Below are 26196 nucleotides of genomic sequence, written 5' to 3' on the forward strand. Positions count from 1 at the left end.
TCTTCCCCAACCTCTGATGGACCATTTTGCCCTCTTGGAAAGCCTTCCCTGCTGTTTTTAAGTGCTGCCAATTCCTGTCCCCCGCCTGCCCCGAGTTGGCCTTAAATCTCAACCTGTGGGAGGCGATTATGAATACGTCTTAGTTCATCGATGCTGCCATCCTGTGGGAATTGGGGCTTCGCTGTTTACCAGACACAGTGGGAGGGCTGCCCCTTATAGTGGCCAGATGGACTTTAAGTGGCAGGTGGCTGCCTCTGCCCCGGGGAGCTTTGTCACACCTGGGGCCCCCCAGAGGAGCAGGCCAGGAGCGTCCTCAGCCTGGAGAATGGGTGACGGCTGGGTCCCACTCCCACCATGAGACAAGATGTGGCCACCAGCACCTCTCTCTTCAGAATGGAACATGCCAGGCGTTTGAACCTTCAATGCTGAACGAGTAATAATCCCATGGAAGAGAATATCGGCTCACATTTGTGAAGAAAACATTTTGTCACTTTTCAAGCTTCCTTTCCAAGGTCTGTATTCTCAGCCCCAAGAAGACCTAAGTAGAGACGGTGCTCATTTGTCACTTTGTCACCACACGGTGCTTAGCACAGCGCTCCCTTCCTATCAGGTAATCAATAAATGCTTGTTACCTAACTAAAGGCAAATTAAATGCTAAACAGCACTAATTACAAGCTGTTGCAAGATCCTGGCGCTCAGCAAAGAGAATTACTTGTGATTGTCGGGGGTTTGCCCAGGTGCATGGAACATGAAATTATTCTTTAACAGCTTCTTTATTCCGGAGGGTGGGCCGTTCTTCCAAGATTGCTGTAATCTAATGTTCAGAGGGCAGGATTCATTAAGATTCTAAGTGCCTTCCGCACTGTGGAATCCTGTTCGGGAGCAAGCTAAGTGGGTTTTGATTCGGGTTCCATGAGAGGAGACGACCAGTTACTATCACAGGGAATGAAGCACTCACGGGTGCATTAGCACACCAGAGGGGAAGAAAACGTGGAGGTGCTACCCGGGGCCCGCACCTAGTCTTCGTCCACGCACCCCCCAAGATAGCTGCAAAAATGACCCTTTTTGCAAATAAAAATCAATGATTTGTAGTGACAGTGTTTAAAGTGTGCAATCTAGTTTCTGGCTGATTGTACTAAAATGAGCAGCTGCGTCAGCTGTCAAGGTGAATATCAGAGAGAAAGCATCTATTTAGTAAAGAACAAAATAACCACAGCGGCTTTTCCAGAGGAGCTACTTATTCCTCATTTATTTTTATTTAATTTTTTTTTTCTTCAACGGACAGCTCAGGAGACCCTGGTCTCCATTTTATGAGGCCATCAAAAACGACGGCGGTCGGAGCGACCTTTCGTAGCGGATTTCGCAGGGATGTTCTCTGCTCCCATTTAGATGCAGTATGTATCTACACCACGTGTCTGCTCTTGCTTCCTTTATTAATAGACGAGGTAGAAAACAGTACTTAACTTCTTAGGGGTTAATCAGTGCCTGCTGTGTATTTCTCCGCATGAAGGCCTAACTTCCATTTAAAACATCATTATTGATCGCCGTCACATGATTTCAGGCTTGATCTTAGTGCCCAGTCCCCTAGGTATACATAATTGCAGCGAGTACTCAAAACCTGGAGGGAGGGACAGAGGTTTATTGCCACACAACTCTCTGTGATCCCGAGTTTCCTCTTGATTGCTGAGGGGGTGAGTTCTTTGCTGGCTATCGTAAGTGTGAGAATATTCTCACCAATTTCCCATGGCTTGTTTCTCCAGATTATCATTAAAGGTTTGAGCATAGAAATAAAGTAGTGGAGACGGTAGCAGTTCCTTGGTGGGGGGGAGTGTTAGAGATTTCAAGGACACTGAATGGTCTCTTGGACAAGATAATAGGTTCAGCCCTGTTGAAAGCAGGTTACTATAGGCTCTAAGGGAGCTGTCAGTGCTCTTTGGAAGGTATGGTCCAGGAAGACAGCCGTCTCCTCCTACAAACTCCTTGGGGCCACTGTCACATTGCAGAACTCTGGTCTGGGTGAATAGAGATCAAACTAAATCTAACGGACTTTATGGGCTTATCAGGACAATCAGCAAGTGAGGTGAATCGAGATCTTGTAAAAAACCAAACAGAAACATCTAAATTAACTCTTTACGTGGAGTGAAAAATTTCCGGGAGCAGGGAAATCACTTTGGAGTGAAGATGCTCTTAAGAAAAAAAGAAAAAGAGAATTACTTGACAAAACATCATGTCAGATTGATCTAATCAGTCATTTAAATACATGAAAAAAATCATCCTTGTGTTCAAGGAAATAAACGAGGATTTTGAGTTTCCCAATTCCTGGCGATGTTGTCCCAATTGTATGCTTCACCTACTGAGTTCAGATCAGTTCAAAGACATTTAAGTCCCTACTAAATATGTGTTTGCTCACACAGCAACTATCAGGACTTTTCACTTATAATTTGACCTCAGAAGAGTGTTACTGAAAATCAGAATCCTTAAAAGGCTCTCATGTAGCAGCTTATCATTTCAGTTACTTGATTTTAAACAACGCATTGCCTCGACTATGCTGGTTTTGAACAAGTGGACATCTGATGGAATTGGAGAGAGAGAAAAAAATTGAACACAGATTTAGTCCATTCCTAGGCTATGTCATTGCATTTTTGGTGTAGGGCACATTAGATGTTATTTTAGATAGGCTTTCTAAAGCGTACTTTAAAAAACAATAGCGAGATAATCCTGGAGATTACAATGAGTCACAGAATATAATTTTAAAAACAATCGTCCTGGTGCTGTGTGAGTAGGTACTGTGGCTCACAGTCCCAGAAGGAGAAGAGAAAATGGGGCAGAGCCGTATCTGAAGAGATACTGGCTGAGAATTTTCCAAACCTGATGAAAGACATTAAGACACACATTCCAGATTTGCTGTGAAACCCAAGCAGGACAAAGACAAAGAAAACTACACCTAGACACATCTTGACTCCTGGAGAAAAGCAAGACGCATGACTTTCAAAAGAGCACAAGGACACAGAAGACTTCACAGCAGAAATGATGGAAACCAGGATAAAACTAAATGGTGTCTTTAAGATGTTGAACAGAAATCATTGCAAACTGAGAGATCTATAATCAGGAAAACGATCTTTCAAAAGTGAAGGTGAATAAACACACTTCCAGATAAATAAGAACTGAATTAATTTGTTGCCGGCAGACCTACACTTAATGCAATTTTTAGCATCATCTGTGTTGGAATCTGAAAGCACAAACAGCAACAACAAAAACTGGTAGAAAAATGGAAAACTTCAGTACAATTAACAAACTTGTCCACATTTTCTCCTCAGAAGGCAGAGTAGTGTGGGTGAGGCTGGAGAGGATGAAATGAATGAGATCACAGTGTACATATTCTGGCATTGGAACCAAGAGGACTTGCTGAAGGACTAGATGTGGGAGATGAGGCAATAATTATAAATGGACAAGGTTTCCTGGTTTGAGTGGTGCCATTTATTGACAGACTGAGGGAAGTCGGAGATCAAGGGCTATGTGGATGGCTGATGCCCAGTCTCCTGTACACACCACAGAGGGGTCAAGGCTAGGGATAAGAGCACCACCTAGGTCAGAGCCAGAGGGACCCTGAGGTCCAAAGGCCATGCAGAGGGGGAAAATCAGCAGTGGGGTCTGACAACTGAGTAGCTGGTGATTTAGGATGAGATCTAGGGTTGTATGGCTTCAGAGAAGCGTGTTTCAGGTAGAAGGGTGATGAATCAACTGGGCTGAATGCTACTGAGAGGCCAAGTGAGGCAAAGTCAGGTACAGATGAAATATTCATGAAAACCAGGGAGTAATGGGGTTCTGCCTCTGGTAAGACCAATTAAGAGTGAATGGTAACTGAGAGAGGGCAGGTACAGACAATTCTACAGAAAAGTGGGGTAAAGGGGAGCAGAGAAATGAGGTGGAAACTAGAAGAGAATCTTTTTCTTTTTTTTAAGTAGGCTACTGAGATCAAGGGTCAGACGCTTAACCGACTGAGCCACCCAGGTGCCCCCACCTTCTTTTTTTAAAGATAGGAGATATTAGAGCATATTTTATAAGGGAAAGAGGTGGGGGGAGGGAGAAAGGGAGAGAGAGATGGAATGAAACTGTTCGCCCTAATGGGAGAGAGGCAATGACCTAAGCCCTTTTGATGTCAGGACCAAATTTTTCGGCCTTAGGATCTATCCGCACTCTTGAAAAGCATAGAGGATCCCAAAGAGCTTTGGTTTTTGTGAGTTCTATCAATATTTAATGTATCAGAAAGCAAAACAGATAAAAATTTTAAATATTTGTTTGCTAATTCATTTAAAATACTAATAAACCCGTAACATATTAACATTTTTATGAAAAATTATGCTTTCCAAAACAAAACATTTAGTGAAAAGAGAGGCAGTTTTATATTTTTGTAAATCTCTTTAATGTCTGACTTAATAGAGGACAGCTGGATTCTTCCATCTTCATTTGCACTCAATCTGTTGCAATGACACACATCACGTAGTTTCTGGAAAACCCTATTGCACACTCCTGAGAAAATAAGAGTGAAAAGGCAAGTCACATTTTCTCATGACTATAAAAATAGTTTTGACAATTATGGACTCCCTCAAAGGGTCTCAGGATCCCCAGGGGCTCCCAGGGCACACTTTGAGCACTGGCTGCCCTAGGCAGTGAAGTCCCAGAGAAGGCCAAAGGGGGTGGGATTTAGGACACAAATGGACAGGCTGGCCTCCTTTGGAACAAGAGCAGCAGAAGAGACGGGCGTCTAAGGGGTTGCGAGACAACGCTGCGCTCCACGCCTACAGGCTGGAGGTGAGGCCGGGCGCCCGGGTGTGGGAGGTCCAGGCAGAGCGAAGATACTCCGTACCCCTCAGTGAGAGGGAAGACCAGCTTCCCAGGGATGTGCAGTCAGGTGGCCAAGTGGGACCACAGATCATAGGCTTCTCTGCTTCCGGAAACGTGCAGAGGATTCCTCAGCAAGGCTGCCTCCCTGCTCACTTCCCCCCTTAACGGAGAGCAGCGACTTGCCTACCTGGGTTCTAACTCCCGTTCTGCCAGCGACTAGCTGTGTGTTCTGGGAAAGAAGACCCTCTCTGAGCCTCGGCTTCCTCTCTGTAAAATGGGAATAATCAGGGCGACTGTCCACAGAGCGCGGTCCCTGGAGGTTGAGGGTGCAGTGAGGCGGGGAGAGGGGGGAGGAAGTTCGTCCCGCCTCCCGGCGGCTCTCGGTCTCCTGGGGGCCGGCAGGGCACAACCAGGCACGCGCATTGTCGCAAGAGCCACCAGCGCGGCAAGCGCTACTCTTAGGAAGGCCGCAGCGCGTGTTGCGCGCTGTACCCACATTCTTCCCTCCATCCCGACCCCAGGCCCCGCGCCGCTATGCTTGGCTTTTACAGGCCGGGCTGTCTGCTTCTCACAGGGCACGCGCTTCGACGCGGTTCCGAGGGACCAGTCCGACTGCCCCCTAGCGCGAAGGCCACGTCACAGAGAGCCGCTTCCATAACGTCCTCGCCAAGGTACTCCGAAGGTTCCCGCGCCCCGGGCACAGGCTTCCGGCGGAAGTTCCCCCCCGGGGGCGGTGCGCCGGGCACGCCTGGTCACGCCCCTCCACTTACCAATTTAGCCAATCGAAGCCTCTCTTCTTGCTAGGTGCGCAGACCCCTCCTCCAGTCAGCGAGTGTCGTCGTTGCTCGGGCAACAGCGTCCTAGAGACGGCGAGTGGGCTGGGCTTCTGTGGCCAAGTGGAGAGGGGTCCGCGCGCTCTGCGGTGGCCCCGCGAGGTGAAGAAGCGAGAAGGGGGCTCGGGTAAGGAGGCGCGGCCTTGGCGTCCCGACCCCGCGCGCTAGCCGAGGGCAAGAGGAGGGTTGGGGCGGGCGGCTCCGAGGGTCCCACAGCCCGGAGAAGGCTGCTGCTCACCCCCGGGACACGGAGCCTCCCGCCGTCAAACGTGCCATTGGGCCGCTGACTCGCTTATCCCTTCCGCACGTGTGTCAGCCACCGTCGTAGGCTCTGGCGCTACTATGGTTGGTAATGCGGTCCCCGTCCCATGGGCTGACGCCATATTTGGGGAAGACAGACCACGAGGTGGAAGGTGGTGACCTCTTCCTCCCAGGATCTGTGGAGGTCACACGGAAGTGTGTGGCGGTGCCTTCGCTCACTCCAGTTTACAGAATGTTTCGTGTCCCTTATTTCATTGGTCCCCACAGCGGTCCCGGGGATCATTACCTCCCCGTTGTAGACAGGACTCGAACCCTAAGGCATGACGGGGATTGTCCAAACCCACATAGCTAGGAGTTTGCAAAACCAGAATTCAAACCTGGCACTTGTGTCACCTGTTAAAAAAAATCTCTGGTCTTTCTAGAATATTCTTTGTCCTCAGACCACACACAGTTATCCTTGCCTCCCTCAGAAGTTTTGTCTGGAAAGCACTTTGTGAAATGTATTTTGCTCAGAGCATACTTAAGATCATTGGCTAAGGCACTCCTGTCCTTTCCTTCTTCTCTTCTCCTTTCCTTCCCTTCTAAAAATCTTTGCCTCTCAGAACACCTTGTCCCTGTTAAGAGGATTCTTACTTCTCTCTCAAAAAGAACAATTTAATGTGTCTTGAGTCGTATGTGCCCCTAAATGGGTGGACTTTCAGAAATGCTGTAAGTGAACTTGACTCTCATACACCGTAGTACCTTCAACTCTGTCTTTTATCCATTGTTTTCAATTCAATAAACATTTACTTGGCTAAGTTGGGGGGCATTCAAAAGTGGAACAGGCATGGCCCCTTGGATTACCTGGGAATATTGACCTCCCCCTCAACCTATTGCAAGCTTCTTTAGGGCACAGGGACTATCGTAGTGATTTGTGCTTTCCTTTTCCCTCCACCTTCTGTTTGGTGCTTGGCTCATGGGAGGTGCTTGCAGAAGTTTGTCAAGAAGTGCTTCCTTGAGACTAAATTTGCTCTCCAATTTTGGCCTTTTCCTGCCCTTTTGCAGCCGTCCACCTGGTCCCCCATGCATGGAGATCTCTTCAGCGCCCATGCTGTGACTCCTGCAGCTGACTGGCACATGGAGACAGAACCAGCTCCAGAAGGATGTTCAGTGGGCTGGTGCCCGCCCAGCACAGGAAGCCACTGGGAGGCCACTGGCTGTTGACCCAACAATTGCTGTAATACGGCTTCTTTGGAGGTGTGTATGGAGAGTGAACGTTGGAGGTTAGCAGCTGCTGAGCGTCCCCGAAGATCTTCCTGGATGGCTCCTTCGCCTGCCAGGATGGTCCAGTCAGCTGTACAGTGCACGTGAGAAAATGTGAGAGAGGCAAGACTCTAGTGCTGGCTCTTTTCCCTCAAATACCACAAGTGAGCTGACCTTTGTGTGAAGTATATTTAGACGTAGGTTTGCACCATCCTGGAGATTGGGTTCTTGTAACTCTTAAATATTAATACATCTTCAGCAAAGTGCTATCCAGGATACCATACCATTTGGAAGAGGAACTCTAAAGGAAAGGGATATGTTTGAGAAAAGTCTGTGAATAGAGAGAGCGTATGAATTCGTTCTGCTTCTAGTACTGAAGAACCCATGTTCTACCTCTTTGTCTCTTGGTTTTGACCTTTTAGTGTCTCTTTCTTGGTTTATGTTGTTTTGGGTGCCTTGGTGGTCTTTCTTCTCTGCATCTCTTTGTCTGCAGTTTTATGACTTCTGTTTCTGCTACGAGACCTACGGTGACCAGTAAGACTCCTGGCTAGTACTCACCGAGCACTTACTGTGTTCCAAGCACAGCCCAGGGCCCCGCATCCATGTTTAACTTTAGTCCTCACCACCTGCTTCCAAAAAGGAACAGTTCCTTTCCCCGTTTTGGAGATGCAGCAAAAGGGACTGAGGGAAGTGAAGGGCCTTCCAAGCAGAGAAATGATGGAGTGCGCCTTCTAACCCAGGATCGCCTGGCGGTAGAACCTTTGAGTTCTTGCCTCGTGCTCTAGCCCCTCAAATCTCTATCTGTGCCCGAAGTCCTCTAAGGCTTGGAGATGATTCATAAGAATACATATAATATGGTAAAATAAACACGTGTTAATCAGGATCATGAAGACTACAAATAGAATAGGAAAGTAACATCAGGGTGGGGAGAAGATACTCAGATTGTCCATAATGGTTAATTCAGTTGGACTGCAGATTTCGTTGTGAGCTCCTTGTTAACTCAAGAAAAAAAAAATCAGAGAGAGAGGGCAATTGAATTTATTTTGTCCACACAATAAAACATTTTTTTAAAAAAGATTTTATTTATTTATTGAAGAGAGAGAGCTAGACCAAATGAGGGGATGGAGAGGGACAAGCAGACTCTGCACTGAGCAGAGAGCCCAATGTGAGGCTTGATTTCACGACCCCAAGATCCTGACCTGAGCCTAAATCAAGAGTCAGACACTTAGGGGCGCCTGGGTGGCACAGCGGTTAAGCGTCTGCCTTCGGCTCAGGGCGTGATCCTGGCGTTATGGGATCGAGCCCCACATCAGGCTCCTCCGCTATGAGCCTGCATCTTCCTCTCCCACTCCCCCTGCTTGTGTTCCCTCTCTCGCTGGCTGTCTCTAACTCTGTCAAATAAATAAATAAAATCTTTAAAAAAAAAAAAAGAGAGTCAGACACTTAAGTGACTGACCCGCCCAGGCGCCCCCAGACAAATAAAGCATTTTAATTCTTCTGGAAAACTAAAGCCTTTCTAACATATAGGTGTTTATCACAAAGCCTGGGCAGGGCTTGATTACTACCAAATGGCTAAGGTGCAGGCTCAGCGTTCTCACCAGTGAGGGAGAGAATGTGGACGAAGTACGACATTTGCATGGAGTAGTTGAAATGGAAGAGCTCGGAATGGTAACCTTTTTCAGTAACACCGTCTCAGTTTTGTTTTGCCCCTGGGACTTTGTAAATGCTGTTGTCCTGTCCCCTGGGTCAGTTCCAGTCATTTGTTTGCTCATTTACTTAACAGTTACTCATTGAGCACTTGCTGTATGCCACCCAGTGACGGTCCTCTCACTGTCCTGATACTCTCGGTGCCTCCACCCTGTCACCTTCTATGGCTGGGTTTTATTCTGGACTGACTTTGGTTTGCCCTCATTGGTGGTTTTCACCACTTACTTAACCGTTAACCGTCCACCCCGCTCCTGCGCCTCTGATTCATGTTCTGTACGTTGCAGGACCTGAACAACGACAGCAGCTACCAGACAGAGCACAGGCTACCCTGTCTGGTGCTATAGATGCGTTATCCGTGACCTTCCACAACCCGGACAGCCGGGCCCTTAACCACTTGTGGTTCGCTAGCCCTTTGAGAAGCTGGTGAAAACAAATACATCCTCCCTCTAGAAAAATCATTTCACAACACTTTTGCCTTGACTCTCAGAGGGTTTGAAGATCTACAAAAGCACACACGTGGACCCTGTCCCTAGATTCCAGGTTAAGAATACTTGCTTCAAAGAGAGATGTTATTTCCATTTTGCAAATGAGGAAACCGGGTCAGGGGAGGTTAATTAACTTGCAAGTTGGATGGTAGATGGTGGAACCAATTTGACCCCAAGTCTTCTTGACTCTAAACTCTCTGTTTTTTCCATTGTCCACAAGTGCAGATGCTCAGTAAATGACTGAGGGGGCGTGTGGAAGGCTAAAAAGGGAACTTCGTAGGGCATGTGTCCCAAAATATGATAAAACATCCATATGATATCAGATTAGACGAGGAGAAAGATTTTTCTCAAGTATTCGGATTTAACTGCCAAAATCTTTTGTGTTGCTCGCAACTTTTTCCAAGTGACAATCTCTCCCCCCAACCCCATGGTACCAGTTCCAACAATTTTTGCTTCTGATGCCATTTCTGTTTGGCTGCACACATTTCTTACTCTCATGTTGAATTATGTTTTCTCTGGGTGCCAAGGCAGATGGATGGCACTTTTGTTATGATTCTGATATAAATAGCATCTGTTAAACACTGGACATTAATACTTATCTGGCAGATGAACAAATGTATCCGTGAAATAGCCGTCTGATTGCGTTTGCCTGTGGCTAAGAAGTGTGATGGATGGTCTGTGACTTGGTGCTCCTGTGGGGGCATTGGTTTTATGAGCCTTCTTAATTTCTGCCTCACCAAGTTCTGAAGTAATTTTTTGGTTAAGATTTTATTTTGAAGTCATGTCTACACCCAGTGTGGGGCTTGAACCCACCACCCCGAGATCAAGAGGCACACGCTCCACCCACAGAGCCAGCCAGGCGCCCCTGAAGTCATTAATGAGTGTCTCAGAGTTCTCTTTATTTGGAGAGCCTACACTGCGGGTGGCATGAAGCCAGAGATGACCTTCAGAACTTGTCAGTGCCCTGCTCATGCCCAGGGCACTGCTTAGCTTCCAGAATCAAGGGTAAGATTAGCCCGGCCGTCTTGCCCTCACAGTATTAGGTGTTGTCTGCTGTGGTCCATCGAGAACAAAGCTCACTGTGTTCCAGGCTGTGTGGTAGGCGCCGAGTGTGAGGGGGTGACATCAGCCCATTCCTTCACTGGAGGGGCTCATCAACCAGCAGGGCCCACAGATAAACAGCCAACAGAAGGTCTGGAAGCAGAAAATCAGAGTGAACACAGAAGTAGGGCTAGAGCAATGGCCTGGGAGGTGCTAATAGTTTCACTTTGTACTTTGTGTCCCACCCGGTCCCACAGCAAAGGAACGGAATTACAGTACCTTTGACCTTTTTGTCCTTTTCTTTATTAAGTAAAACAACCGGCCAACCAGCGATACAAAACTATGGACCAAATTCTCCATAAAAGCACGATTAGTTTCGGTTAAGGAAGATAGCAAGGAAGGCCTCACGAAGGAGGGATTGCGCCTTCCGTCTTGAGAGTCGACTTGCAGGCAGGAGAGGTGGAAGGAAATCCTAGCAAAAGCATGAACGAGAGCTCAGAGGTGGGGAAGGACATGGCCCCTGTGGAGGGCTGTGTGAAAATACAGGCCGCGTGGAGTGCTGGTAGCTGGTGGTCGCTTGGGGCCAGGTTTCTAATGATCGGAATCAATGACCTTATCCCCCACATTTAGGGGTTGGACGTCAGTCTGGATGCTCTGGAGAAGTCTTGCATTTTTTTTTCTTTATTTTAAACTTAAATCATTTTCAACTCACAAAAATGTTGCCGAATCAGTACAGAAAGAAAGTTCCTCTGTGCCCCGTGATAACATCGCACAGAATAACCGTAGTACAGGAATTGGAATCAGGATGAGGCCGTGGGGACAGTAACTAAAGCACTGACTGGATTCAGGTCTCACTAGTCGGACATGAGCTCATTTTCTTCTCTCGGCACATCGTTCTGGGAGATTCTAACACATATGTAGTTCTGCACGGCATGTTTTTAAGCCAGGGAGTAACACAACTATATCTGTGCATTAGAAAGAGACATCGTGGCAACGCGGGACCATGGGTTAGAGGGTGCAGCTGGGACCTTCCACGTGCGGGGCTATTCCTGTAATGCAGATAAGTGAGAGTGAATGCACCCGTGATGTTAGGGGTGGAGGGGGGCAGGGAATAGATTAAAGAGTGTTTTCCAAGTAAATTGACAGTCCTTGCCAACTGCTCAGAAAGAGAGCTGGAGGCCAGAGTTGAAGGCAAGGGTTTCTGCCTTGACTTACCAGCGTTCAGGAGTGGAAGCAAATTCAGTCATTCACTCAGTGAGTTTGAACACTCCTGACTGCTAGTCCCTGGCCCAGGATCTGGAGGTATACCGATGACATAAATTAACTTAGCCCTTGCTTTTTTGGAACGTAAAGTCTACGGAGACAGGCATTAACTGAATACTCATGCAGGTAAGTCATTACAGACTGGGCTAAGGACTATGAAGGACAGCAGAGGTCGTTGTGGAAGTGTGTAAGGGGGGGCACGGCCTCGAGTGGGGGCGCCAAAGGAGGCTCCCCGAGCAAGTGTCATTGGAACTGGTATCTGTGGCTTTGGTTTTGGGCAGCGGCAGCAGCCTCCCTTGGGAACTTTCCAGCAAGGCAAGTTCTCAGGCCCCACCTTCCCCAAGATCGAGATCTAGGATTGGGATGTGGAGCTGGAGTCCAGTGATCTGTTCCTAACAAGCCCTCCGGGTGGTTCTGACGGACACTCGAGTTTGAGAACCACTGATCTTGGCAAGGAGGAGGAGTCCATTAGAGAGACCGAAGAGAAGGATGAGTGGTCTAGGGGCGGGGGTGGGGGGCTACCGCACTCAAACACAGAGCTTCCGTGTAGGAAGGCCACATCAGAGGGACGGCCAAGGGTCACTGTGGCTGAGGCTCAGGGAACTGGAGGAGGGAGACGGGTGGAGAAGCAGGCAAGAGCTGTCCTGCACGGCCTTGTGATGCCATTAAGGACTTTGGTTTTAATTCTCAGGGCACTAGGAAGCCGTTGGTGTTTTTAAAGCAAGGAAGTAACATGAGGACATCAGCATTTTAATGTAATGATTCTGGCTGATGTGAGGAGACTGGAGGGGACCACAGTAGGGTTACGTGTGTGATTGTGGGGTGTGTGTGTGTGATCTAGATACGGACAGATGAGTGGTGCTAATATTGTGTTGACATTAGATTGCTCCCCTGGGAAACCTACAAGTTAGTATGAGTTCATGTAGAGCACTTGCCTGAGGTTTTGTGGTTTTTTGTTTTTTTGAAGATTTTATTTTATTTATTTAACAGAGGGGAGCGTACACACACACACACACACACACACACACACGAGAGAGCATGAGCAGGGGGAGCAGCAGAGGGAGAGGGAGAAGCAGGCTTCCCACTGAGCAGGGAGCCTGATGCGGACTCAGTCCCAGGACCCCGGGATCATGACCTGAGCCGAAGGCAGCTGCTTCACTGACTGCGCCCCCACGAGCCCGTGCCTGAGGGTTTGACACAACGCTTGAGTAGCTTTCGCAAAATCGCTTCATTATTTTGCAGACCCGCAGGCTCCATTCTTGCAGCTTGATAAGGTAAATAAGAAAATCTGCCTGCCAATCTGTGCTAACTCATTGCTCTCTTATTTTTCAGAATCCACGAATTCAGAAGTAGTTAATTTTGAAGGAAATGAAACGAAATAGCACCAAAACGCCGGCGGCCCTAGTCAACAGCACCAAATCCTGCAGCACCAAGGCCAGGTGAGCCGCTTAGCTGTCTCCCGAGCGCCCGCATCGGCTGGCCGGGCCGGAGGTGGCGAGTTCGCCTACCGCGCCAGGCGTCGGGCCTCCCTGGAGAGAAGGTGCTCTACAGGCTGATCCTGATCCTGCTATCGCTTCCATCTGCTTTGTGTCGTTCATGCAGCAAGCCCGTGCTAAATGCTGATTTGGGGGCCAACATGGTCTAGGAACTTACATATTTATCGTATCCACAAGTATCAGCATATACATTTTAAAATTGAATGGCCTTAGTTCGGGGCTCAACGTGATGACAGATACCCGACATGTCTGGGGACATCAGAAAACCGCGGGGCCTGTTTCACCGTGGGGGGCCAGCGGTGCCGCTTTTCCTGGGAACATGCTCGGTTCCCCCCATAGGTGGCAGCAGCGGCAAAACTTTCTCTTGCTGAACTCCAGCGGGAAAGCATCGCGACTTTCTCTTGCCAGCATCCTAGGACTTGCTCGGCTGAATGCACTATAAATAGGATGTGTTAAACGCTCCTTGTCTGCTCTCAGGAGCTGGAGGAGAGAGCGTAATGGTTTCCAGCTCGTACATTTTAAAAGGCTGCCAGTGAAACCGTTTTTGAGATGGGAACAGCTGTCTGACAGCCGACGTGCAGTCAGTTCTTCTGACACAACTTGTTTGTCTGTTGTCTGTTGCCGTATCTGTCATCGTGGTAGGTGTGGTGGTGAGTCTGAGAACGGTCATTAGGTAAGAGTGAATTTCTGCGACACTTTCTGAAATGAGATTTTTGTGTCCGGGATTGAGAAAGCACATTACGAACAAAATGGTGTAAGCGTTTTCCTTAGGATCTGTGTTCCCGCTGATAGAAGTTATCACAAAACCACGAACTCGGTCAGTTAAACTTAACTGACCATAACTTAACCACCATAATCAGATGTGGCCCCTGGTGTCATGACGTTAATCATCTAATGGGGAAGACAGACATGGGACAATTACAAGGGGCTTGGGTGTTAACTGAGACCTTTCTGACACTGGTCACTGGTTCGCAGGGGAGGGACTAAGAGTGAGAAATCCAGGGGTGATGCTGAGACTTCTGCACTGGGAGGCGGGAAAGAGGGAGATGACCCTAAATGGGATCCAGAAGTAGAGGGACGTGTGTGTGTGTGTGTGTGTGTGTGTGTGTGTGTGTGTAGGGAGGATAATGCAGTTGAATGACAGGGCTGTGAAAATCCTTCATTCATGAATCAGAGAAACACTTCCAGTTATGTGCCGGGTACTCTGGGGCTGGGGGTTCAGAGGGATAAAAGCCCCATTTTATTTCATGGAGTCTGTAATCCAGGTTGTCATTTCCCAAACTCAAGTGTGACTCCCAGTTGTGGGGAGAGCGGTGCCAGGAAAGGCCTAGCTGTGATGAGAGGCCACAGAGAAGCACGCAGATGGGGTGATCCGGGAGACCTCTCCGAGGAGGTGATGGTCACACCCGGATCCGCAGGTGACAGGAGTTCACTGGGTGGGGAGAGAGACCCCCGGGCCGTGGGAGGCCAGGAAAGGAGAGTGAGAAAGCAGGAGCTAGGCCATGAGCTGCCTGGGGGCCCAGTACGCATGTTCTTTCCAACATGCTGGGAGACGTTTATTAAAGAGCATTTAAAATAAAAGAGATCGCTGCTCCCCCACGCCACATAGCTTTTTTTGTCACATCTTGTAGACCCTGTCCGCATGTGAAAACACATTTCTACATCGTTGTGTTCATAGTGTCTACCCCACCGTACTTTTTCTCTTAACGTCGTCCTAAACACATTTGTATGTTTCCATATATTTATAATCATTATTTATACTACTCCATTAAAGCATATTAATGTTGAGAGGTCTGTGTTAGATTTCGAATCTGATTTCTGAGTTTGTGTGGGTGTGTCTTGTAATATGTGTGTGTTGCGGGGGTAGGCTTGGAATTTATGCTGCTAGAGAACGTAGTGGTTAAAGTGAGGTTTGGGAGGAAGGTGAGAGCCTGTGTGAGGATGTGGGGAGAGCGTGAGTAGGGGAGAACCTTGGTGGAGGAAGCCTGTGGCTCAGACACGTGGGGCGGAAGGCCCTGGAGGCAGGTCACTTTATAACCATGGATTTTTCTGCTAAATTGAATTCAGTTGACTGGCTAAATTGTTTTTTACGATACCCTATCATTTGGAATATATTTGTAAATCAGCTTGCATTCTTATAATCCCTATGTTTAGAACCGTAGACGAGGGGTTGCCAGCCGAGTCTAGGATATCGAGGGGAGTATGAGGCTGGGATGGGGGAGGCGGCGTAAGCCCTGGAATCCTAATATTTGATTAGATGATTATGTAGATGATTTGCTTTTACTTTTCTCCATGTTCTTTTGAGTACGTTGCAGAATTGTTAGATTGGCAAATACAAGGTACCCCTTCCTGAGTGTTGACAGGTGAACAACGAAGAACGCTTCATTGTTCTCATGTGTTTGTTTACGTGGGAAGGTGCACAAGTCACTCATCACCTGTGCAAGTGCGTGCATGCATGCACACACACACACACACACACACACATACCCCTGGCACAACTGGGCAAAAAGCCTAGCATTGAATTCAGCAGAGTTCAAGTCTGGGCCTCACGAGTGAGTTTGGCTTTTCTCTCTGGTTTAATTTCGCCACCTCTAAAAATATGGATTATGGTATCTGACTCACAAGGTCATCACAAGGTTGATGATTAACTGATGGTCAGCAAAATAGACGCTCAGTTCTTGCTAGGTGAATCTACCAGAATTGCTTCCGTGTAACATTTGTGGTCTTTTTTTTTTTTTTAAAGATTTTATTTATTTGACAGAGAGACAGCCAGCGAGAGAGGGAACACAAGCAGGGCGAGTGGGAGAGGAAGAAGCAGGCTCATAGCGGAGGAGCCTGATGTGGGGCTGGATCCCAGAACGCCGGGATCACGCCCTGAGCCGAAGGCAGACGCCCAACCTCTGTGCCACCCAGGCGCCCCAACATTTGTGGTCTTTTACTTCATTTTGATAATAAGCAGGAAACTTTACAGAGGCTCCTTCAAAAACTATAGACTTGTACATCAACTCCAGGGTCTCCTAAAATACTCTCAGCTTGCTAACACACACAGGGCTGGGCCCCCACCCCCAGAGGTTCTGACCGGTTGTTCTGGGTGGGGCCTGAAAAAATGCGTTTGTAGAAAGGTCCTGCGGGATGCCGATAGTGCTGGTTCAGGGACCACACTTTGAGAACCACTCTTTTAAAGCTGCATACATAGCTGTGTGTCTGCTTCAACAGCCTTTGAAAACTAATTTTGAAAGGTGGAAAGGAAATGCGTTTTAAAATAATGGTATTAGTAACAATAAAAAAACATGTTATTTCTGCATGAGGAATCTACAGATGGACCGGCTCTTTCCCCCTTGAGGTGAACTGAGGGTGGCAGTTCTTGGGAAAATTCCTGAACCCCAGAGAGAGTGATTAGTTCACATTCTCAGCCCCTCGGGGACGGGAAGTCACTGTGTTTGTTTCCACCTGCTACCTCAGTGTCGTTGTCCGCGCAGTGCGGATGCCTTTTCCAGTACCTGAAACATGTGGCATTTTCCGAAAATCCTGAGTTAGACAGTGAGCTGCTGGAGGTCGGGCGGTTCATACTTCTCCTTCCGTCCCTCCACCCTCGCCTGCGCGTAGCCTGCCGCGTTTGCCGAAGAATGAGCGAACCGCCGAGAAGATAGTTGCTTAGAAAATGTCGATACTGTGCGTGTTCAGGTCGAACGCCAAATAGGCTCCATTGTCAGAACTACCTGGATCCGGCTCTCTGGAATGTTCACACTGTAAGTGAAGTCTCACTGGCTTCTATGATCCTGCAATTGGTAGAAATTAGAAGTGGAGAAGACCCAACAGGTCATCCAGACCATTCTCCCGCTGGAAGAGGATTATTCCCTGCCGTGTGCTCAGTAGCATTAGGAAGAATTACTTTTCATATGATTATTACTTTTTTTTCATGCTGTCTTCAACTAAGTGTTTCTTGAATTGAATCACTTTGTATTCAAGTAATAAAATGCACAACAGGCAGTACATTTCTGGGTGATTATCTCACTCCTCAGGTGGTGTAATAAGGCACGAGGCCAAAGCCCCGGCATGCCTTATTGTTATTAGGAAGGGAATTTATGGATAAAATAAAGCAAGCAGTTATTTGCATCAGCGATCACCACAACGAGGGATGCAGTTACAGCGGGTCCTCCCCACGTGCTCGCAGAGCGGGGTGAGGCAGGGCCGAGCGCTCCTGACCACCCAGGCAGCTCGGGGAGCCGGAGACATGCCACCTCCTGCAAGGTGCTCGCTAGGGATTGTGTGAAAAGCAACAGGGAGGCCTTGGTCGTGGCGACCGAATGAACTTGATACCTGGGACGAGCTCTCCTCCCGGACCCGGCTCTGGGCTTCGCAGCCGCACGGTCCCGGGCCCTTTGCTGGCCCGCTCCGAGGCTCCGGCTCCCCACCGGCGCGGCGGGAAGCGCAGTACGTGCTTGGGCGTGAGGAGGCTTCAGTGCCAGGTTTTCATGAATCTTTTTTTTTTTTTTAAAGATTTTATTTATTCGATAGAGATAGAGACAGCCAGCGAGAGAGGGAACACAAGCAGGGGGAGTGGGAGAGGAAGAAGCAGGCTCATAGCGGAGGAGCCTGACGTGGGGCTCGATCCCAGAACACCGGGATCATGCCCTGAGCCGAAGGCAGACGCTTAACTGCTGTGCCACCCAGGCGCCCCTGGTTTTCATGAATCTTAAGCCCATTTCCTGGCTCCGAGTTAGTCCCCAATAAGTGCTCATTGAATTAGAGTCATTTTTTTTTTTTCTTCTTAAAAATTCTTCATGAGCTGAGTTTCTGGTCTCTTTACTTCATCTGGCCCGTCCAAGTATTTCAGTGATACCGAGAATTCCCATCATGCTCGGGGCTCCTTTTGGAGCAAGGTGCGCACGTGGCATCCCGTCTTCCAGCACACACTCACCCCTTCCTGTATCGCAGTCGCTTTTCAAAACCCTGCCCCCAGTTAGATCCGATGCTTCACCACCCCGGGCCTGGCTCTTGAGTTCATGCCCGTGGACCTCGGATGGGCTCTTATAGCTCCCTGCTGGTCATCCTGCTTCTCCCACCCTCCCCTGGCCTTCTCTTCTAGACGACTTTTCGCCTCTTGTCCTCTCTCCTGAATCCTGGATGCCTCTCCCGTCCTCGCTTGCTGCTGATGGCCCGACTTCCTATTTCACGGAGGAAACAGACGCGAGCCCCAGGGAACTGCCCTACCCGCTTGTCACCACATCTGTGTCCACCGCCTTCTCCTTTGTCACGAGCCATGAACTGACTGTGCTCCTAAAAAAGGCTCGTCCAGGAGATGAGATCCTTTCTCCACTGGTGAACCCATGGAACCGGCAGCTTCTTTCTGTCCTGCTCCATTATTCTTTGCCTAGTGAAGATTCGCTACCAGAAGTGTTCACTCGTGCTCCCGATTCTCCTGTCTTAAAGACATTTCTTCCTTGACCCCCATCCTGCCCCTGGTACCACGCCATTTCTCTGCTTTACAGCAGAGATTCTTTCCCTCTGAGTTTATGTGGGACTCACTTAGGCTCCCGCAACTGCCCAGTTCCACCAGTGTGGCACCTGTTGGGGTTATCAGTACCGCCCGCCTGGCTTGATCCAAAGCGATTCTTGGTCCTTATCTTCCGTGCTGATCACTGTAGCATTTGACACACACTGTCTCTCCCTCCTGAAACCTGTTCCTCACTCAGTTTCCAGGACGCTACAGTCTCCTCATTTGCTCCTTTCTCACTGGCTGCTCTCTTTCATCTTTTGTTAGTTCCTCCTCATCTCCCTGAACTCTGAAGGTTGGAGTACCCCAAAGCTCAGCTCTGGCGTGTTTTCTCTTTTTACAATGAGGGCTGACCTCACTGTGCCTTATATCCATTATATGCGGTCAGTCCCCACACTTGGATCTTCAGCCCCAGTCTCTTCCCAGAGCTCTGGCTTATCCACTCAGCTGCCTATTCAGTACCCCCCGGGGAGATCTAACAGGCATCTCCAACTCAACACGTGCAGAACGGAACTCTTGATCTCCCCCTCCAAACTGTCCTGCCTGGGTCTCGCCCATCTCAGTCAATGACCACTTCCTCCAGCCTTTCTCTTGCATGCCAAATCAAATCTGTAAGAAAATCCAATTGACCCTGCCTTCAGAACATATTTAGAATCTGACATTTCCCAACACTTTCACTGAAACCACCTTGGTCCAGGCCACCATCTTCTCTCGCATACATCATTTCATCAGTGCACTTACAGTTGGTCCCCCTGTTTCCTCCCCTGCCCCTTTAAGTCTATTCTTGACATAGAGCCAGAAGAATCCTTTAAATGCAAAGGCAGATCATAGCCCTGTACATACCTCTCTCCTCTGTATATAACCCTCCAGTGGCTTCACATATCACTCTCGGAGAGAGCCTGATTGTCACAGGAGCCCACTCGGTTTTCCTCCATCTGGCCTGCTGTTGCCTCTTTGTCCTCTTAATGGCATTGTTCCCTTCCTGGTCTCTCATCTGTGCTCAGTGTCATCTGTTCTCTTCCTCTGCTCCATTTATCTTCACAGTACTTATTCATTTGTATTATTTACCTAATTATTGTTTGTCTTCCAGTACTAGAATATAAGGCCCATGTGGTCCACGATTTTGCCAGTTTTGTTCATTGACCCCCAAACTTCTAGAAGGAAGCTCAATAAATGTATTTTGACTATGAACACATACCAAGCCATGTTCTTTTAGAAATTCACCCATGCTATGATTCTAGGTTTCAGTTAAACTTACCTAGTTGAAGGAAGATATGGGTGGGACTCCGCTGTCAGCCTTACATGGTTTCAGCCCTGGTATGGTCCCTGCCCACAAGGACCTGTGCAAATGAGACAGGTCTAGACCAATACCATGCCAGGCACTCAGGGACTGCCCAAAGAGAGGTAGACCAGAGCACCAGCCAGTGTGTATTTCTTACACATAAAAAAAAAAAAACCAAAAAACTTCTGGTTCATTTCTTTAACTCTGTAAACTTGAGATTCTTAAAATCTAGGGCTTTAAAGCTATTGCCTAGTTTGATTCTTTATACTGAAATAGCGCCAGGCACATCCATCTATTTTTGAATATTAAATAATTATGCACTTGCATTTAAACCTGAAGTCTAGTAGAGAAGATTTCTTCTCTTCTCTAAAACTTCCTTGTAGAGCTAGAGCCGGATGCCTCTTTTTTTATTTTCTTACCTAATTGCTCTGCTAGAACCTTCAGTACGATGTTGAATGAAGTGATGAGAGCAGACATCCTTGGGTTGTTCCTGATTTTAGGGGGAAGGCTTGCAGCTTTTCTTCTTTTACCATTCCGTATGATACTGACTGTTGGTTTTTCATTAATGCCCTTCGTTGGGTCAAGGAAGTTCCCTTCTATTCCTAGCTTGTTGAGTGTGTTTATCGTGAAACAGTATAAGGTTCTGTGAAATGCTTTTTCTGCATCTATCGAGACGGTCATGTTTTTTCTTGATTGTATTAATGTGGTGTATCACAGTGATTGATTTCTGTATGTTCAAATACCCTTGAGTTCCTGGAATAATCTTACCTGGTCATGACATCTCATTCTTTTACATGTTGTTGGATTCTGTTTGCAAGTATTTTGTTGAAGATTTTTCCTATATTCATAAGGAATATTGGTCTTTAGCTTTCTTTTTTTCCGATGTCTTTGTCTGGATTTGGTAATACTAGCCTCATAGAATGTGCTGGGAAGTGTTCCCTCTTATTCTGTTTTTTTGGAAGAGTTTGTGAAGGATTGATTGGTTTTACTTATTCTTCGTTAAATGTTGGGTAGAACTTAACCAGTGAGCCCATCTGTTCCTGGGCTTTTCTTGCAGGAAGTTTTTGACTTCTAGTTATATCTCTTTACCTGCTGTAGGTCTACTCGGATTTTCTGTCTCTTCTTCAGTCAGTTTCAGTAGCTTGTATCTTTCTAAGAATTTTTCAATTTTGTGTAGATTAGCTAATTTGTGGGCTTATGATTGTTTGTAGTATTCCCTTATCCCTTTTGTTTTTGCGAGGTCAGTAGTAATATTCTTTCTTTCATTCCTGATTTTAATACATTGAATATTTCTCATTTTTTTCTTAGACAATCTAGGTAAAAATGTGTCAGTTTGCTGATCTTTTCAAAGAACTACCTCTTCATTTTTTTGGTTTTCTCAATTTCATTTATTTCTGTTCTGATCTTTATTATTTCCTTTACTCTGTTTAGTTGGGATTAGTTTACCCTTATTTTTCTAGTTTCTTAGGGAAGAAGATTAAGTTATTAATTTGAGTTTTCTTCTTTTTAAAACCACTATAGGCATTTACAGCTATAAATTCCCCTTTAAGCACTACATTCCCTAATTTTTGGCAAGTGTGCCTTTGTTTTCATCCATCCAAAAGTATTTGCTAATTTCACTTGTGATTCCCCTCCCCCCCCATCGTTGGGGCTAGTTAAAAGTGTGCTATTTAATTTAACAATATTTGTGAATTACTCAATTTCTTTCTGTGATGCATTTCTAATTTCATTCCAGTGTGGTTAGAGAACATACTTTGATTATTTAAATATTTTAAAATTTATCAGGACTTGTTTTATGTCTTAACATATGATCCTGAAGAATGTCCCATGTGCCCTTGAGAAGAATGTATATTCTACCGTTGTTGGGTGAGGTGTTCTTTAGATGCCTGTTAGGTCTAATTGGTTAATGGTGTTGTGCAGGTCCTCTGTTTCCTTGTTGATCTGTATACTTGTTCTAGCTACTTTTATTTATTTTTTATTTTTTTAATTTTTATTTTTTTTAAAGATTTTATTTATTTATTTGACAGAGAGAGAGACAGCCAGCGAGAGAGGGAACACAAGCAGGGGGAGTGGGAGAGGAAGAAGCAGGCTCATAGAGGAAGAGCCTGATGTGGGGCTCGATCCCATAACGCGGGGATCACGCCTGGAGCAGAAGGCAAACGCTTAACCGCTGTGCCACCCAGGCACCCCTATCTACTTTTAAAAGTGGACATTAAAGTCTTCAGATGTTATCATTCAAGTGTGTGTTTCTCCTTTCAGTTTTATTGGTTTTTGCTTCACATGTATTGAGGTGTGTATGTGTTTATGTTACCTTCATTTATTCTTTAATACTCTTCTGTTCTTTATGTAAATTTGCATTTCTAACCTATAGCATTCTTCTTTTTTTCTGTAACTTTTTGTTTTTTAAACCAGTCTTGCTGGTGACACATTCCCTCAGTTTTTGTTTGTCTAAGGAAGTATTTATTTGCCTTTTACTTTTGAAGGAAAATTTTGCTGGATATAGAATTCTAAGTTGGTGGATTTTTTTTTCTTTCTACACTTTAAATATTTTACCCCACTCTTTTCTTGCTTGCATGGTTTCTAAAGGTAAGTATGTATGGGTCTTTCTTTCTTTTTTTCTTTCTTTCTTTCTTTCTTTCTTTCTTTCTTTCTTTCTTTCTTTCTTTCTTTCCTTCTTTCTTTCTTTCTTTCTTTCTTTCTTTCTTTCTTTCTTTCTTTCTGGGGGGGCATGTCTCATAAATTCTTTGTTAGAAACTAGACACTTTAAATAACGTGGCAATTTTTGAAATCATATTCTTTCCACTTTTTATGTTTTGGGTTTTGTTTACTGACTTTTCTAAACTGACTTTGTAAAGCCTGTATGTTTTGTTGTGGATGGTTAGTTGAGTGGTCAGCTCATGACTGGACAGAGATTAAATGCCTGCAAACAGTCTTCCAGGCTTTGCTGAGGGGCTCTTTGTGTGTGTCGGAGCTTCCTTCAGTCCTCTGCCAGTCACTTTCCAACCCTTCCTTAGGCTTCACTTCCTGCTTGTGCAGAGCTGCAAGGTCAGCCGTAGGTGAGAGTGTAGGGCCTGCTTAGTTCTTTCCTGAACAAGCCCACAGCCCTTGGGCACGCTCACAGCCCTCCGCGTGTTTAGTGGCTTTCTAGATTCCGAAGAACATGTGGGGGCTTCCCAAAGCCCCTGTGGACATCTCATTCCCCAGATTGCCCTTGAAGGTTTTTGGTTAGTCTATTATTTGCTCCATCTATGATCTACTGCCTCAGGCATCTAGAAGTTTAGGCAACAGTCGCGTCTAATTTTTTTCAACAAACGCCTTTTGACAGTTTCTGGTAACGGGCCTTGAAGGAGCTCCAACCCCATTCTGCCCTTCCCAGTGACGGGTAGACTACGGGGTTTTTGCTGAAATTGCAGGCTTTTGGTTTCAAGGCTACTACTGATTTGGGGGCAGGGGCAGGTGGGGACAGGGGATGTTGAAATGCCACAGAACTTGGAGTGGCATACTGAGATTCTGCCATATTTCATGGATAAGGGCTCCCTAGATTGCTGCAAAACTTTGGTTAATTTCCAGAGTTCTGAGAAAGTTGGTTCTGATAATTTTTGCCAGTTTTCTTATTCCTTTCATGGAGGAGAGGCTTTTCAGAGGTCCTTACTGCACTGTTTTTGGTACTCTTGTCTCCTGCTGTGCCTCTGACGGTGATGGATATGCAGTGAGAGCATAGAGAATCCAAACTTTCCACCCTTACTGCCCACCAAAGAAATGAGTTAGCGGTAGTCAAGACGCAGATGAATTTTCCTATCTGAGAGCTTCCTTATTTTCCCATTTTTGAAAATTATTGGATCTGCTAAAAACGAGCCTAAAATCATGATTTTGTCTTCATTTTAAGAAGAGTTATTGAAACATTGGCAAGAAGGTCATGACTAGCACTTTTGGAGTCTCTGGCTGTCCTTTCAGAAAAGGAATAGATAGGAGGTTGGCCAGCTTTGTAATGTGTGCTTGAAGATAACGTAATCTGTTTTCTTTTATGTCACAGGGATTTAATGTACAAAATGGCGAATGTACCAGATTGGCATACTTCGTATCCTCACACCCGAAAGTTCGTGAATTTAAGACCTCACTCTTCACCATGTAGAGTGTATTCAAGGAGCAGTTTCCAAAATATGTTTAGACCTTCCTCTTCGGGTGAGTATTCATGAAGAAAAAACACTAACAGTAGATACGGTAGATATCACTTCGGTATGTTTAGTAGGCACCGGACTCTGTACTAAACTTCGCATCCCTTTTAACCACATTGCAATAGAGCCGCGAAGTAAATTCTATTACTGTCCCTGCATTCTGTATGGGGAGACTGAGCCAGACGTTGATTAAACCACCTGTCCAAAAGTTACACAGTTTTGAAGAGGCAGGGCCAGGATTTGAACCCAGACAGTGTGATTCCAAAATCCGTGGATTTAACTACTGTGTTGTCTTCTGTACCTCCTCACTTAGTTTTTCTTAATTAGTAGATAATTTTTTTGGAGCAGTTTTAGGGTAACAGAGAAATGGAACTGAAGTGCAGAGAGTTCCCGTACACCCCTTCACTCCCCACCCCCAGTGTCCTTCGTTATTAATATCTTGCATTATTAGTCAGGTGCCTTTGTTACGGGGATGAGCCATTACTGATCCATTGTCATTAACTAAAGTCTGCAGGCTACAGCAGAGTTCATTCTTAGTGTTGTACGTTCTCTGGGTTTTGATACACATTTAAGGACATGTATGCAGCATTATGGTATCACACAGAATCAGTTTACTGCCCTAAAAATCCCCCGCGTCCCACCTGTTCCTCCCTCCCTGCCCCTAGCCTGGGCAACCACTGTTCTTACTGTCTCCATAGTTTTGCCCTTCCAGAATGTCCTAGGGTTGGAGTCATCCAGTATGTAGCCTTTTCAGATGGGCTTCTTTCCCTTAGCAGTGTGCACTTGAGGCTCCTTCCTGTCTTTTCATGATATCCTAGTCCACTTTTTAATCCCTGAATGATATTCTCATGTATCTCTTCACTACTGAAAGACGTCCTGGTTGTTCTCACGTCTTGGCAATCATGAATGAAACTGCAGTAAACATTTTCATACAGGTTTTTGTGTGGATATAAGTTTTAAACTCATTTGCATCTCTGAGTTTTAAAACAATAAGATTTAACATAATGATTTCCCCAAAGTATATGTCATTTCGTCCCTCCCGCCCTCCCTCCCTGCCTTCTTTCCTGAACATTTTCTGAGCCCCATATGTGACAAGAACTGTCATAGGTACTGAGGACAAAGAGGTGGGTCCAGTAGAGGGCCTGTCCCAGAGGCGCTCACAGTCTGAGAGGGGGATAAAGAATTTCAGTTGCGTGAGACAGATGTTACCGAACAGAAGCGCGTGCGCAGCCCTCATGGTGGGGGCACACCCTGGGGCGCCAGGAGGCCTCAGCGGGGACAAAGGCAAGGATACGCTGAATTCTGCCTTGTGAGGGGGGAAGGCATTCTAGTCCAGTCATCCTGGACGTTGCGCCTCCTCACTGGGCAAGACTTGAATCACACGGTCCCAGGCATCTACCGGGGAGCCTGGAAATACAGACCTTCGGATGGCTGACTCTCTCCCCAGATCTCAGGGTCTCGGGTTCTAAGGGAGGAGGGGAGAATGGATAGTGGGGGTCAGCTAGCAGCTTCCAACACCGTTCCGCAGCTCTGCAGTTACTGCGTACTTCGGACACGTCTCAGTTGACCTTGTGCTCCTACGGAGAAGTCGGGGGAGAAGTGAGATTGCTGGATCCAAGGGCATTTCCGCTGAGGCTCTGGGTGAGCCCCACCGCGTTGCCCTTGAGAAGTTTGGGCCTGCGCATCCCCACAAGTAACAGTTGACAGTGTTTGTCTCTCAGTATCCCAACACAGAATATTCTCTTTTACATCTTCTCCATTTGACGTGCAAAGGCAATATTCTGTTGTGATTCCATTTGCCTTTCTTTAATAGTAAAGGTAACTTTGGTCCTCCGTTTGTCAGCTTTCTGTCTGTCTTTTGGGAGCTGCCCACTGATATCCTTTGCCCATTTACCTGCAGTGGGTCTTTCCAGAAATCTGTAGGAGCTCTCTCTGTAGGGAAGATACTAATCCTTCATCTGCCTTACGTGCTGTCCAGCGTCTGTTTTTCCCTTTTGTCATTTGCCTTCGATTTTTACTGATGGTGATTCTCAATACTGACTTGTTTTTTCTTGTTTAAATTAAAAGTC

General features: G+C 46.6%; 1 protein-coding gene and 1 long non-coding RNA gene across 2 annotated transcripts in view; one reads left to right on the plus strand and one right to left on the minus strand.

Annotated features, from left to right (window-relative positions):
• Positions 1 to 4346: 4346 nt before the first annotated feature.
• On the minus strand, positions 4347 to 5544 carry LOC148108620 (uncharacterized). The gene is made up of 3 exons (XR_015727226.1): positions 5418 to 5544; positions 5033 to 5112; positions 4347 to 4530 (listed from the first exon to the last, which is right to left on the minus strand). It is a non-coding gene; the product is annotated as an uncharacterized LOC148108620 (long non-coding RNA).
• A 197-nt stretch (positions 5545 to 5741) lies between these two features.
• The window catches only part of EFCAB6 (EF-hand calcium binding domain 6), a 234412-nt gene continuing 213957 nt past the window's right edge, over positions 5742 to 26196 (plus strand). The window contains exons 1-4 of the mRNA XM_045779957.2: positions 5742 to 5805; positions 6984 to 7175; positions 13010 to 13116; positions 23986 to 24134. Coding sequence (XP_045635913.1) covers positions 13046 to 13116; positions 23986 to 24134 — 220 coding nt within the window. The 5' untranslated portion in view covers positions 5742 to 5805; positions 6984 to 7175; positions 13010 to 13045. The remainder of the gene's footprint in view (positions 5806 to 6983; positions 7176 to 13009; positions 13117 to 23985; positions 24135 to 26196) is intronic.

The sequence above is a fragment of the Ursus americanus genome, chromosome 17 (genome assembly GCF_024610735.1).
Source record: "Ursus americanus isolate L20-20 chromosome 17, mUrsAme1.1.p, whole genome shotgun sequence".
Taxonomy (NCBI): Eukaryota; Metazoa; Chordata; class Mammalia; order Carnivora; family Ursidae; genus Ursus; species Ursus americanus.